We start from the raw sequence: 15,550 nt of genomic DNA on the forward strand, positions 1-15,550 counted from the left end.
AACACAATTCAGGAAGTGAGACTGGTCACAGTACTTGGGATTCAACAAAACTGATTTTCAAAGCAATGCAAGTCAAGTCAGAGGTGTAACATTGGCCTAAATAAGCTTTAAATTCAGATTTGAGTGCTCCTTCAAAATAGAAGATCTACTCATCACTGACAAAACCGCAGGAGAAACAGTAGCACTATCCATCTGAGCACTGCATGAGTGTGACTAACATAGTCCAAGCTCTGAGAGCAGAAACACACTCTCACAAGAGGGAAGAGGTTGCATCAGTGAGCCCAGGAAGGTACTTAAACACAAGCAGCACCATCCCCATGTTATGTCATGGCAGTACATCCACATGGACTCAACACTCAGCAGCAGGAAATGAGCACTGGCACATGCTGCCCAGAGGCCATGGGGTCCTCTTGGGAGTCCTCCAAAAACCACCAGAACACAGTCCTGGGCACACTGCTCAAACAGGTGTTGGGCTAGAGGTACCCTCCCATATCAACCATTCTGTGATTCTGTATGTAGCCCAGTTGAAAATGTGAACAGCCCAGCTCCTCCTGATCTCACCTCCTGCTTGACTCTTTCTTCCTCCTCCTCGTGCTGCTCTGGGACATTTTCTTCCTCCTGGCACAGCCTCTCTTCCTCCCTAACAACCACATTCTCCTCCTGGACCTCCTCCAGGCCCTCCCGTTCCAGCTGAATCTGCTCCAGTTTGACCTCTGCTTCCCTCACACTGCTGTCCTCTTCTTCATATGACTGTTGTGGAGATCTAGAGGTGAGGGAGAGAGGTCAGAGAACCAAAACATTTTGTTATGAGCCTAGATACACCATTGGTGTCTTCTCAGATGATGGTGCAGTATCATTAAGGTCAGAAAAGACCAATAAAGTCATCTAGACCAGCCCCAACCCATCCCCACTGACCACATCCCTCAATGCCACATCTCCACAGTTCTCAAACAACCCCAGAGATGGTGACTCCACCACCTCCCTGGGCAGCCAACTCCAGGGCATGACCACTCTTTCTGAGAAGCAATTATTCCTAACACCCAACCTGAACTTCTTCTGACACAACTTAAGGTCATTCCCTTTCATCCTACCACTGTTAACTGGGAGAAGAGGCCAACCCCAACCTTTCAACAACCTCCTTTTCAGGCTGTTGTAGAGAGTGATCAGGTCTCCTCTGAGCCTCCTCTTCTCCAGACCAAATAATCCCATTTCCCTCAGCTGTTCCCCATCAGAGCTGTGCTCCAGACCATTCACAGCTTCATAGCCCTTCTCTAGATACCCTCCATGGCCTTGATGACTTTCTTGTAGTGAGGGGCCCAAAACTGAATACAGTTAGGTATCTATTTGTGTATTACGTGTAACTAGATCTTTCTCCAAACCTCAGTATTGCCACTTGAATGAATGACAGCTCTGCTTTACCAAATCAGTCCCAGAGCAACCAGATCTTAACAGAAAAACCAGAGAGGAGCTTTCACAAGAAAGTTCCTATGTGCCCCAGAGGAAGTGGAGAGAAGACTCACCTGCACACACTCAAGAAATCAGCTTCGCAAAAACAGAGCAGCTCATGCCTTTGGGAACAGTCAGTGAGAGCACTTAACCCAGAGCCCTCAGTGGCTCAGAGATACACACCAGGATATTATTACCATCTTTCGGTCTCAGATGGAGAGTAGTTTTCTCCTTCCGTTTATTTCTTAGAAAATTGCCTGTGTTGCAGCAGCGAGGCAAGAGCTGGTTAACAGAGCAGAGGGCTGACTCACTGCTCCTGCCTCAGCAGCCAGCACCAAACATGAAGGAAAGTTCAGGCCATGCTTTTCCACCCACCCCTCTGCAGCAGGGAAGGCAGCTCACAGGACAGCCACCTTCCCGACCTCCTCACTGACCACATTGGAAAAGAGATTGACGCATACACTGGCTCACTGAGCTTGCTACTAATCATCCTCCCACAACAGTCATCACTAAAGAACAAACTCTAAAGGGCTCATGGTCCAGGTGACTTTTTTTCTTCTAACTGGGATGCCTCAGCTAAAGAGAAAGCTCACAATAAAGACCTAAGCCAGTAGAAGTGATACAGCCTTTAGGATGCCTTTGGCACTCATGCTCGTTTAAGAGGAAAACAAATTTGGGAAACCCTGCCCACAGCACCACTTGTCCCATCATGAGATGTTTCTTATCAGATACCTCCTATCTGCACTTGCGCTCCAAGCTTGTCCTCAGTGAGCCAGGAGGAAGGGTAAAGCTACTGAACAGACTTTAAAAAGCACAACCACCAACTGGGGAGCCTACCTTTTGCAAAACCACACTTGCAAGAAACTTAGAGGATCTCAGCCCCTCCAGACAACAACGGCAGCCTCTCCCTGGGGCTGAGCTCTTTGCAAGGAGGGAGGGAAAGAAGGAAGGGGCTGCAGAAAAGCAGCTGGGGCTGATTGCTAATTGCTCCCACAGCTGTGATAATCAGCACTGCCGTGAGCTGCTTCAGCAGCCCTCCTGGGGCTGAGGCTGGGAAGGTACAGCTTGCAGTGATTGCATCAAGGAAGAGGCAAGATCTATTTACTTGCTCAGAAGTAAATATTAATCTTATGCGTTTTTCTCAATCCCTTGTGTAAAGAAGGGGTTGTGTCATTGCAGAACAAAGCTCCCTATAAAATTGGGTTGCTGGGAGAACTGAGTCACAGAGTTCATGTGCAGATATATAGTGTCCAAAGCAGGAGATGGGGCAAGAGTTTCATTCATCTCAGGGAGAGGAGAGAGAGGAAGATGGACCCAGTCCTCAGCCTGGTCAGGGACACAGACACCCCTCAGCACTGTTTTCTACTGCTGAAAGAGTTGCTGAGCACAAGGTGGGCTGGGGCCACAACACCCACGATGCTGACATGAGCCAGGAAGCAGCAATAACGTAGAACAGCTTTTTTTTTTTTTTTTTCAGCTGCCTGGATTATGTTAGGGGCCGATTTGGCCCATGCAGCAGCTCAGGTGGCTTAAATCCTCTGTTGTCACTCCTCCAAACCCCGGTGTCCTGGCCAGCTGCCATTGCTCAGAGCACCGAGCTGAAGCCAAACACCCCAAAGCCTACGTCCATTCCTCCCCAGCAGCTCAAATTGCAGGCAGAGGCCATCCACCCCCATTCCAACCTTTGCTCCAGACCCTGCCCTTAGCTCTCAAGGCATGACCTGGCTCAGCCACCTCTCATTGGGGTGCTGGGTGGCTCAGCTCTCTGCCTTACCCACCTCTGCTTGCGCTGCTCCAGCTTTTGGGACCAGTCGCTGAACCCCTCGTCCTCTTCCAGTTCTGAGGTCCCAGAGGGCTTAAAATCATAGCTGAAACACAACAAAGAGGAAAATTGGGACGAGAATGGTGTAAAAGGCCTGATCAGCTCAGTGTCACCCCACTGCCTGCCTGGTCTCTGAGACCACAAAAGGGTGAGAAAAGCAGCACATCAAAATGAAGGAGTCCTATGGTTTTATTCTGTACTGCAACTCGTTTAGACTAAAAGTGTTTCTGACTTGGTTTCCACTTATCCTGCACTTGTATGCAGCCTCAAACAAAAGAAAAAAAAAAAGAGTTCTGAATTAGGAAGGCAAGAAGACCCAGTGATTGCAACACAGACTCAAGTCCTAGGCTTGTTCCTCAGGTTCCCATTGAGCTCTGAGGACTCTTGCTCCTGGTCTATGAAACAGTGCTGGTCCAGCCTCATCTGAAAGCAGAGAGAGTTGAGAAGGTGAGAATGAGTAGCAGGTATAGCTTTGCAATGAAGTGCTCACCGCACTGTAATCTCAAGCACTGACATGATTCTTCTTCACTTGGCTTCATGCTGATGATTCAGAGGTGGGCAGAGCCCAGATTTGTTCAATCTTGCACCCTCCCCAGCCCCTGCAGCTCAAGCTCCGGGCATGCTCAGCCAGCTCCTATTGGCTCCAATTGGTTGGGGAACTCCAGAAACACCAAAAGTTGCTTTGCTCCCAGCCTTGGGAGAATGGATAGAAGGGAAAAACCATCTTCCTCCTCTCTAAAGGAAGAAATACGTCCATTCTGCAGCCCTCTGCCCTCTAATCCTGGGAGTGCATTCCTAAGAAGTGATGACATCCCTCCCAGCTTGCAGATGTATGGATGGAGGCAGCAGAAGCCCTCCTGGCTCCCGCAGCTGCCAGCATCAGATGCAGCCTGGTCATGCATGGGATTTGTTGTTTTTTCCTCACATTCACAGGGAGAATCACCACCAGGATGGGCTCCTTGATGAGCACCCACATTGCAAGCATCAGCTGGAAGAGGTGATTTCATGGTTATGGGACATGGCATGGTCACATCTTCAGGGAATGGGGATTAGCAGATGAGACCCATGGGTTAGTTTAAAATTCAGGTATTGAAATACACAATAAGCATGATCTTTTCTTTGCCTTTCTGGACTCTTAAGAGGAGTCAAGAGATGCTCAGTATCCTCTAACCCAGATGACTTGAAGTATAGGGCTCTAGTGATGGGGAAGCTTGCCATCCTCAAGCTCCTGAGCAGTGATGATATGCTGATTCAGAACTGGGTTATTTCCCACTGCTTGTGTAAGAGTAGCTTAGGGATCCCCCAGCTGAGTTAACTTTGGTATGGACAGGAAGGGACATCAGTGAGGAAGGGGTTTTCCAAGGATGGGATGTTGGTCCTGATGGACATCGGGATGTTGGCTGTGGGGCCTGGGTGGGACTGCACTGGGGACATCCATCCTGCAGCCTGGTCTGCATTCAGGACCCTGCAAAGCTCAGGTTTGCAAATCCACCATTTTGTTGGTTCTTTCCTTTGTTGTTTGAATGGGGGAAGGGATGAGAGCAGCAAGATGAGAGCAGGGGATGGGATGTGTCCTGGCGCAGGAAGCTCCGAGGGAAGGAGGGGGCCATGTTTACATGAGAGAGAGCAAAGCTATGGGAAGATTAATGGCAGGCTGACCTCGGCTGTGTGAGCAAGCCCAGGTGGCTGTCAGCAGCTGCAGAGAAACCAGGGGACGGCTGGAGGAACAGGAGTGTCCTTCCCAGGGACACCCAAATTCCAGGGTAAACATGAGGCCAAAGCAGGCACAGCGGTGCTCAGTTAAATTTTGCTGTAGGGTGTATACACACGGGTACTTCTTACTGGTTTTCCTGTGCTGAACCTGCACTCTCCATGCAGGAGCCAGTGCCATTGAAGCCCTCCTCTGCCTGGGACCTCAGCTGTTTCTCGCGCTCCCGCCGCCGCCTCTCTCGTGCTGCTTCCTCCTCATCCTCCACGCTCCACTGTGCCGTCAGCCTGCCAAAACAGAAGGAAAACTCATCTTAATGCTTAAAAATACCCCCCCAAGCTGCTGGGACGCCCCTCCCTGTGAGGTGGAGGCTCACTGCATGAGGGCTCTCAGCATGAGCGCTGGTCCTTGAAGTGGTGGTCCTATCCCTTGGCACAGTTTCCTCTGTACTTGGCACTGGTGAGGCTGCACCTTGAGTGCTATGTTCAGTGTTTGGTCCCTCACTACAAGAAAGACATCAAGGCCCTTGAGTGTGTCTAGAGAAGGGCAGTAAAGCTATGAAGGATCTGGAGCACAAGTCTGATAAGGATGTTGATTGGATGTGGCCATGGGCAGCCTGGTCTAATATTACATGGGGAGGTTGGTGGTCTTGCATGTGGCGGGGGGCGGTTGGAGATTCATGATCCTTGAGGTCCCTTCCAACCCTGGCCATTCTGTGATTCTGTGAGAAGCAGTTGAGGGAACTGGCATTGTTTGGTCTGGAAAAGAGGAGGCTCAGGAGAGACATTATTGCTCTCTACAGTGACCTGAAAGAAGGTTGCAGAAAGGTGAGGGTCAGCCTCTTCTCCCTGTTAACAGTAATAGGACAAGACAGAATGACCTTAAGATGCACCAGAGGAGGTTCAGGTTGGGTATTTGGAAAAAAATCTCTTCTCAGGAAGAGTGGTCAGTTATTGGCATAGGCTGCCCAAGGAGAAGGTGGGGTAACCATCCCTAGAGATGTTCAAGAGGCATGTAGATGTAGCACTGAGGAACATGACTTAGTGGGCATGGTGGTGATGGGTTGATGATTGAACTAAATGGCCTTAAATGTCTTTCCAACCTTAATGATGCTACGATTGCCCTGTTGCAGCCCCTTTTCCAAAGGGTAGGATTTCAGGAGCATGCCACACTCTTAGTGGAACGGGTGATGTGTGAGCAAGGGTGGGCGCTGCCTCCAGGAGAGCCTATCTGCAAGGAAGGGGCATCCTAAAGTACCATTCCCTGCAATGCTGTTTTGCATGCCAGGAAAAGGGGCTGGAAGTTGGTTATGGTAAGCAATATGGGGATATGAGGATATCACAAGAAATCCCAAGGCCCAACCTCACATGTTGGATCTAGGCTCCATGGCCTAGATCTTCTGGAGAAATCCGCACCATGGAGCCATATCCCTAACAAGTGAGACAGCCCTCTCTAAATCAGGGCAGGAGCTGTATCCCACCCCGCTTCCTACTCCAGCACGGAGCAGAAACCTGTGCTGGCCTCTCACAGCCTCAGGGTGCCTCTGCCAGCAGGACAGCCGCCCACCCCGAGGAAGCGATAAGGCGGCTGCTGCATTCCAGCTCAGCGATAACACCGCTGCACGAGTTGCAGTACCCACGGCCAAAGCTCGTGCCGATGGCTTGCTTACCCATCCACTCTCCCAGCCCCAAAGCAGACTAGGAGGATGTTTCCCCCTGTTCTTGATAGGAATAAATAGCCCAAAGCCACCCAGACCGCAGCCAGGCCCCCTCCTCGTCCCCCATCGTATTTATTGTTTTCCCCATGGTTCCCATAGAAACCCTTGTTTGTGGGCCTGGCAGGAAGCCACCGTGTTGTTGTTTTATTTTTTGTGTGTATGCATGCATTTTATTTTTTTTTTAATATATAAATGAAGTCATTCATTAAACTCTGCCATGATTTCCCTCCCCTGTGTGACAGCTCCAGAGAGCCTCCAGTTCTGGATGGCTCTTAACCCCCTCCCTCCCAAATTGCCCCAGTTACCAGCAGCGAAGTCCACATTTCTCCCAGAGTGAATTAAATTTTCATTCAACTCCACACACCCCAGCTCCCCAGAAAGCTGTTGCAAGGGGCTGTAGCAACTCGGGGTGTCCTGCCGGAGCCATACACACTTTGCACATCATCTCAGCCTGCAATCCACTGCATTTCCCACTGGGATGTGACTAATTCTCTCCTCATGATCTCACCAGCTCGCTATTCTGTCATTGCATCTTCACAGTGGGCCCAGGACAACACCAGAGTGACTGTTTCATGGAGATGCAGCTTATTGTAGGGCAGGGGAATATCACCCCCATTCCTGCTGCCAGAGGGCAAGCTGACGTGAGCTGCCCGCAGCCCGAGTGATGCTGCAATGCTGGGTACTGCTCATGTGCAGCAGGCAGAGAACAGGTCCCCACTGAGCCCCTGTTTGCCCTAGGCTCTGAAACGCCACTGAACACCCAAACTCACTTTACTGACAGAATCAGAACCCTTTTTCATGCTCAGACAGGCTGGCAGCAGAGTGATGTTTAATAAGTGATGCTTAGGGGCTCAGTGATCCAGACAGCAAGCAGAGGGAAAATGATTATTCCTGTTCAACTGATCTAGTAGCACAAATATTTGTTTCCAGTAAAAAACAAACAAACAAAAGGAAAACAAAACCTTGGCAAAGTAATCAAGTATGGGTCAGCTACAGCAATTTGTTGAACTGCAAATTGACTGCACCCTTTTGGTTTAGAGCAGTCCAAACCTTCATCAGCCCACTCTGAAGTGTGGAGAGGGTCAGCTGTTAAATTTTCTTTCAAAGAAAGGAAATAGAGAAATTACAATTAAAATTCATAGAATCGTTAAGGTTGGAAAGACCACTAAGATCATCTAGTCCATCCCACAGCCCATCCTCACCATACCCATTAACTGTGCCCCTCAGTGCCTCATCTCCATGGTTCTTGAACACATCCAGGAAAGGTGACTCTGCCACCTTCCTGGGCATCCTGTACCAATGCTGTAACCATTTCACCTGGCCCAGAACAAGGAAATGGAAAGCTTCAGGCTTGCAAAATGAATGCATGGTGTGCTGCACTCCTGCCTTGAGCCTCCTGCCCATATAGAGGGGTATCATCAGCCCTTCTCCCCAGGGCAAGGCAAGAGCACAAGCTCCTACCAAAGTTTTGTCACGATCAAAAGCCTCCTTCCTCCCATTGACCCTACATCATATTTGAAACACTCTTTGTGGAAGGGATTATCTCTCACCAGGGAGGTGAGGACATCCTGCAGCTCTAAGGAAGGGCTGAAGAACCCAGTTCTGGGTTTGGTCACATGGCCACAGCTGACTGAACTGCTCTGGGGCTGGCTGCCTGCTTCACAGCCAGCTCTTGACTTCACCTCCAGTCAGACCCCAGCCGAGGGAGTCGTTTTATTTCCACTCATCCTCTTGAATACAAGCAGAACAGATATAGGCAGCCACACTCCTCATGGCCACCAACACCCGCTCCAGACAAGCCAGCATTTCTAGAAAGGTCACATTTCCTTTAGGCTATTCCTCATCTGCGCTTGAGGAGCTTATAGCATTCATGTGAGAGAAACTTCTGGCACCGAGCTGTATTTAAGGGAAACAGTGCAGACTTGAGGAGGCTTCTGCATGGCTCATAGCACAGAGGAAGTTTTGCTGGCCCTAAACCAACCTTCAGCACTAAAGCTAATTCCAGAAAGGAAAATAAAATGCCTCCCAGAGGCTTTAGGCACTGCAGACCTGTGCCAGAACGCAGCAACCCTCTACCAGCAAACTCGACATTCCTGTCTCCTGAGCTTGCTGGGTGCTGGGCCAGGACGCTGTTGACTTTGGTCCGGGACTCTGTCACGTAGGCTGCCCTGCATTCTCAGGGGTCATGGGGAGAGATTTAAGAGGAGTCATAGACAATCCTGGCACAGTAGTTGGTATTTCTCAAAGGGCAACCCAGTGCAAACCTTACTGCCATCAAGGGTAAAACTCCCATCACCTGTAAAAGTGACAGGGCTAGGATCACACCACCTCTGACAAAATCCCCCACAAGAAACAGGGCTGCATCCCCAGCAGTCAATCCGTTGTACTCTTTGTTGAATTCTAGGGAAAGGGAGAGGAAGAGGCCACCTATGCAAGACCTCTTCCCCTTCCTAAAGAGGATTGTTTGAGTCAGAAGGAACCTTCAAAGGCCATCTAGTCCAACCCCTGTGAGGTGAACAGGGAGGTCTACAGCTATATCATGTTGTAAAGAGCCTGGTCCAAGTCTGGTCCAACTCAGTCCATCACTCTTTTCAGCCTCTTTTGCCTTGCCACGGTGCCAGCTATGACCTCAGTGCCCTACTGCCCATCGTGGAGAGAGAACAGTAGACTCCAAGTAAAACTCTTCCGTTGCCACCCAGCAACAAGCAACAAAAGTAGCTTACCCAACATGAAACAGAACATGGCATAGGACTGTCATCAAGTTCATCCTGCTGACATCAGAGCTGCTTTATTTCATATACATTTATCATCAGCTTATGAAGAGCCAGGTGTGACTGCAAGGGGATCAAAGTGTACTGCTCACTCTTGCCACATGGAATGGAAAAGGACGTCCTCAATGCACAGCCATGATGCTGTGTGCTCAGGTTCTTTCAATTGCTGCAACCCACTAGCTAAAAGTAATGTCCCACCATTCAGCATCTCAGCCCTTCTCAAAGACCTAAGACCCAGTTTATCGCCATGTGGAAGCCTTCAGAAATCTGTCCCCATACCCAAGGACTCACTGTGAAGGTGTTGGGAACTGAGCAGAGGTCCGTTACTGCACTGCCAAGGGATCGCTGCTGAACAGCAGCAAGCATGGGTAACCTCTATGACACTAGGCAAAACATATCCGATACAGAAATAACCAAGGCAGATGGCAAACAGCAGTTAGGATTCTTGATGGACATGTTTCTGGGGCTAAGATGTAACATGGCTCGATAGCAAAGATTGCAGAAGGGCAATAATCTGCCTGGATAAGGATGGGGTCATGGATATCAGTACAATATAAGGCGATGGGAAAGAAATAAAACCAGAAATGGTGATGTCACAGCCTAGAGCTTATTTCAGTGTCATCTCAGGGGATATGGTGATTCCAGCTCTGAGAGATTGCCTTGTCATTTGAAGGCAGACAGCAATGCTGCACGAGCCTCTCCCTCCCATACATTCATGTAATTCCTTGGCTGCATTGCTCCATTCACAGCCCAGGCTACAGAGTTTGAACAAGGAGGGGGTACAGCAAGGGGGGGGAAAAGAGACAGAAAAATGCATAGATGCTTCACTCTAAGCCTATTTCTCATACCAAACCTACCCACCCAACCATAGCTCCACAGCCTCAGCCACTTCTTCACTTCGTTCTACAGGGAAGCAGCTCTGTCTCCCATCCCTACTGATCAGCTCGAGCTGGGGTGTGGAAAGGTGTCACGAGGGAACTGATAAGGACATGCCAAGGCAATTGAGCTGAATAAGATACAGCCTGCACTTTCATCAAGCAGAAAAGGAAGAATACCACAGGCAGCATGGCAGGGACATAGCCTCTCCTTAAAAACAAAAGCAACTTGTCTTCCTTTTTTCTTTTTTTAAAGAGAATCTGGATTTATCTTCGCAACAGCGTATCCCATTTCTGCTCAGGGCGAAACAAGCAGATACACAGCCACGCACACCAGGTAACCTTGGTGCCACCTAGAAGGTGCAGGTGGGCTACACCATTGTGCAAGGTCCCTAGGAAGGATAGAAACACATCAGAGCCCAGGCAGAAGATAGGACCAGAAATGAATGCTTTCAGGTGGACGGAGGAGCATCAGGGAGGGTGTTTCCATTACAATCACATATTTATGGACAAGGAGCGCCTGCCAGGATGACCTTTTTCTTGGGCATGGGTGAGATCAACAGATTTTCAGGGGGTCTCAATCAGACTTTTCAGCAGAGTATAAAATTCCATCCCATCACCAGCCCTCTCTCAACTTGGATGCACAAACCCAGGCAAAGGGGTTTTCGCATTGCCTGGTGAGAGCATCCTACCAGCAGCCAATCCATGCAGCAATCCTGAGGTCACTATCCTTAATGACCCATTTTTATATATATTTCTTAATTACTTTTAATCACGGCAGACAGACTCCCACCAACTCACTTCCAAAATGATGAATTGCACCCCCAGGATCGTGTGTCCTTTGCACACAGATATGCTGGTGCGGTAATGTATTAACATCACCGGTCTGGAATTTGGAGGCAGAGCGGGGGAGAGAAAGGGCTGGAGCTGGAGCCCTCCCAGCACCCTGCACAGGCTGCAGCCTTCAGTAGGTGTGAGAAATTGGTGCCGTGTAAGACCCCAAAACATGGCCTTTTCTCACGCTCCCTCCATCTCAGCTGCACTGTTCGAGAAACTGGCGTCTGCCTGGAGAGGAGGAAGTCTGGGCTCTGTTTTTGGAAGGGAGAGGCATGCCAGAGGATAAAGCAGACTTGTCAGAGAGGTTCAGCTTGGCTTACTTGATTTTTTTTTTTGTTGTGTTGGATAGGAAAGCATCCTCAGCCTCTGCTACGTTGTTCTGTAAAAGATGGAGGAGAACAACAATTTGCTGTTGCTCAAAGCTGGGATTAAAGGCCAGCTTCACACCAGGTATGATGCTTCCTATGGGACCCACCGGACTGGTCATAAGTCACTTGTTTCATGATGCTCTTCCCCCAGGCCCTGCTGCCTGGAGCAGCAGGAGGGAGCTCCCTGCCCCAGCAGGGACAGGAGGTAACAAGGAGGCCGTGGGAATGAGTCTGGGAGAGAGGAGGTTTTCTGCATTTATGGCCCTCATCAAGGCATGGAGCCGCAACAGGAACCAGGGTCAGCAACAAGCCCTCTACCCCTGCTGTGCCTTCGAGAGAAAGCAGGCTTGGCCCCAAAATACTGAGTGAAACTGTTATCCTTAAAGCACGTCAGCACAGCCTCTCCTTGTAGGCAAGGGGGACAGAGGCACTGCGCATCACTGGCTGTCCTTTGTCTCCCTATAGAACTAAGGGATGCAGCTCTTGGGTTTGCCTGGTATCTGCTCTCACTTTCTCCATCGGAAGAGTCAAGTCACACAAACAGAGAGAAGGGGAAAAACATTTTGGGAAGCTGAAAACTTGTTGTCACACAGCAGCCAAGCTGCAAATCATAGAACCATCGAATCATCAAAATTAGGAAGAACCACTAAGAACATCAGGTCCAACCCCAACCCATCCCTATCATGCCCCCCAGTGCCACATTTCCATGGTCCTGAACACCTCCATGGACAGGGTCCACCACCTTCCTGGGCAGCCTGGCAGTGCATTACCACTCTGAGATGAGATTTTTCCTAATACCCAATCTGAACCTCCCTTCATACAACTTAAAGCCATTACCCTCTTGTCCTATCACTAAAGCATCAATCCCCAGCACCCTATCTGCTGTCTTTGCTGCCCAAACCATTCTGATACATGTGGCAGTACTTCACCCTAGCAGAGTGTGCAGCTTACCCTGACCCTTGAAGAGCTTCCCACAATTTCCATCAGCCCTAAACATCCATTTGCTTCAGAGCAGGTAGAAGCCCAAGACAATGAGGCACAATTCAGCTAAAAACAGACACTACTTTCCTTCCAGAAAAGAAACAACATGTGGCAAGTGTGGTGCTCCCAACCAAACAAGTCCTAGGGCCAGAAGAAGTTGGGAATGCACCCACGTAACAGCTAGAGAGATGGCTCAGCCCTTGCTGCAGAGAGGAAAAAAATCAGCTCTCCATATCAGCTGACAACCGAGGGAATGGGGTGAACATCAGCAAAGAGAAGCTGCAATAACCCACATGATAACCACCACTTTTCATGCAACAAACCATGGTATCAGCACCCCCTTCTCCTCCCAATCTCCTTTCCCTCCAAAGCACCATCCCCCTTATTTTTTCCCAAGCCCTCCAAGCTCCTTGTTCCCAGCTCATTGCTCCAGAGCTCAAGTGGAAATAACAGAGCAGCATCTTCCTTGCTGAGGGATATCCTGGCTAGCTCTAGGAGAGGTCACACAGTAACAGAGAGGGAAGCAGAACACAGAGGTGGGCAAAACCCCAGGTCCACATCACACTAAGTACACATCCATCCATAAACTACGTGGCAGTGGGATGGAGCCCATGGAGGGAGCAGCATCCAGGCTCTATCACCCAGTTTCGGGGAGTGGCACAGCGGCCGCTGCTGTGGATTTACAAAGAGACTGATTTGCGGGTTAATTAACCAGCCATCTTCTTTTGTGAAACACTCAAGGCTGGATAAATAGAGGGAGAGTAGAATTCCAGCAGGAGCTGATAATGAACTGAATGAATCGACATGGCAGGCGCTGGATCCCTATCTTATTTATAGGAATTCATTAGGAGGATAAGGGGAGAACAGACCGAGATAACAAGATAGGGAGGCTCATGTTTGGGGAGGACTTCAAAAACACGAACTCTTGGGGGACTGTGAGGGTTTGCTGCTGTTACTTCCTACAAAGAGACAAATATTTCTCCAGGGACATCCTGATAGGAAGATTGTGCCCACAGAGGGATGTGGGGGGAGAAGAACGAGTGAGGCAGATAACACTGACAGACTCTGTGGCTCCCTTGGAGCAATGCAGAGGGCACATCTTTCTGCTTTTTCCTGAGCAAAGCTCAAGCCAACAAGTTACTCTGCCAAGGATGCTATGGAGCATCACAGCAGGCTCAAGAGGGACCACTACACTTTGCATCAAGGAGCAGGAGGGTATGTCTGGCATCACGCTGGAACCCCCGATGCTTTACAGATGTGGCTCCAAACAGCCATCTTTGCTCTTGTTTCTGTGTCAGCTCTGTACTCCTGCAAGTCAGAAGAGCCTAAAACCTGTGCAGTGTAACTGCTCTGCCTGCAGTCACCTTAGGATAGGTGAAAGCAGAGTGGAAGCTTAGCACTCTTCACAGCTCTGTGTCTTGAAGCCAGAAGCCTCGAGGCATTCACAAACTGAAGGAACTTGCACCTTGCTGCAAGGCTTAAGAAGGAGGAAACAACTGCAAAAGAGGCTGTGCTTGGAAAGGAAACTGCCTGCTCTCCTATTCATTCCTGTGAGCATTAGTGGGGTTATTTGGATGTAAAGAGTGGATTAAATCCCTTGCACATCTTCGCACCCTCCTTCCTCCATAGAGGGAGGGAGGCATTGAAGCTGGAGAACACAGCACCAATGTCAGATCTCAGCCCAGTGAAGAGCTAAAAGCCCTGATCAGGACAAAAGTCATCACAAAGTTCCCCTGGTAGAAGCCAATGTGAGTTTATGGGATGCCAAAAGTCCCAAGCTGAAGGAGGAGGAACTTGGGGACACCGTTCAAGAGAGGAAAACACCTCTGGCTCGGGCTGAGCCAATTCTGGACTCCCTTTGTGTGCGCAAGGTGTGTGTGCTTCCCCTCAGCCCGCTCATTTCCCACCTCATAGAGCTTCCATGCCACTGCCCCATGGCCAGGGGGCAGAGATGATGTGACTGTAGGAGCCCATGTCCCTTTCACAGCACAAAGTTCATTTGAGAGGCGAGGTGTAGAGCCTGCATTATTAGCTGGGGGGAGAAGCATGTCCAAATAACCCCACCTTGGCATCTCCCTCTGCCTGCTGGAGCCCAGCAGCACAGGGCAGCCCAGAGATGCCCAACACACCATGTTCACCCTGCGCTTCCTTGTTCTGCATTCCCCTGTCTCAGGAGCTCAGTTAAACACACTGAGGTGAGCAGTCCAGCTGAGAACAGAGAAAAGAACAAACCCTGCCAGCACCAGCTGCTAGAGGAGCGTCCTGGGATTATTTCCAGTCAAACAGCAGTGAGTGCACAGATGGAACCCCAGTGCCAGCACACATCCTCCTGGGCTCAGCCTGGGCTGTAGGTGGGAACAGACCGCACAGCTTACCGCTGCCTCACGCCCCGGCAATTGTAGGTGGAAAGGAAGGGTCAGAGCGCTGCTGGGATGCACTGCATCAGCCGAGCACCACCAGCTCACAGAATTACAAATGCACATCAGCTCAAGCACAGCACACATTTCAGGGGGGAAAAAGCCCCTCTGTCTCAGGTGAATGTCACGGCGCGGTTGCGCTCAGTTATTCCAGTTGCGCTCTCCTGGAAAAGCCATCAGCAAGTTCTGATCTGCTTTTCTCATATCGTTCGGGAGGTGGGGGATCTATTCTCCTTCCTCCCAATTCACGGCGGAGCGGAGTAGGGCAGAAACCCGGCGGATTTCAGGGGACGAGGGGTGGAAACAGAGGCAGAGGGTCGTGTGTCCCCACGCTCCCGTGCCTCGCCACTCACCTGATGAGGTTCTGCAGGCCCTGTTTGCTGGAGTTCCGTCTCAGCACCGCGCTGCTCATGGTGCCGAGCCCGGCGGCCGGCTGCCGGCTCCCGCAGCCGCTCCCTGCCCGCACAGCCGCCCGGCGCCGCGCGTCCCCCCGCCCCGTCTTCAGGAAGTTCTGCAGCTGGTTTCCTTTTGTTTCGGCGAGCCCCCCCTGTTCCACCCCCCTCGTGTCTCCTCAACCTCCACCTCCTCCTCCTCTGCCTGCTGCAAAC

General features: G+C 50.3%; 1 protein-coding gene across 2 annotated transcripts in view; it reads right to left on the reverse strand.

Moving 5' to 3' along the window:
- LSP1 (lymphocyte specific protein 1) overlaps nt 1-15,550 on the reverse strand; it is a 39,115-nt gene that overhangs the window by 14,064 nt on the left and 9,501 nt on the right. Inside the window, exons 1-4 of one of the 2 annotated variants that reach the window (XM_052695775.1) lie at nt 15,296-15,489; nt 5,111-5,263; nt 3,225-3,314; nt 562-763 (exon numbers count right to left, since the gene is read on the reverse strand). In XM_052695775.1, coding sequence (XP_052551735.1) covers nt 562-763; nt 3,225-3,314; nt 5,111-5,263; nt 15,296-15,354 — 504 coding nt within the window. In that variant the 5' untranslated portion in view covers nt 15,355-15,489. Of the gene's footprint in view, nt 1-561; nt 764-3,224; nt 3,315-5,110; nt 5,264-15,295; nt 15,490-15,550 lie in introns of those variants that run through there. The other variant, XM_052695774.1, reaches the window with a different exon arrangement.

Source organism: Tympanuchus pallidicinctus, unplaced genomic scaffold, assembly GCF_026119805.1.
Source record: "Tympanuchus pallidicinctus isolate F22 unplaced genomic scaffold, pur_lepc_1.0 scaffold3, whole genome shotgun sequence".
Taxonomy (NCBI): domain Eukaryota; kingdom Metazoa; phylum Chordata; class Aves; order Galliformes; family Phasianidae; genus Tympanuchus; species Tympanuchus pallidicinctus.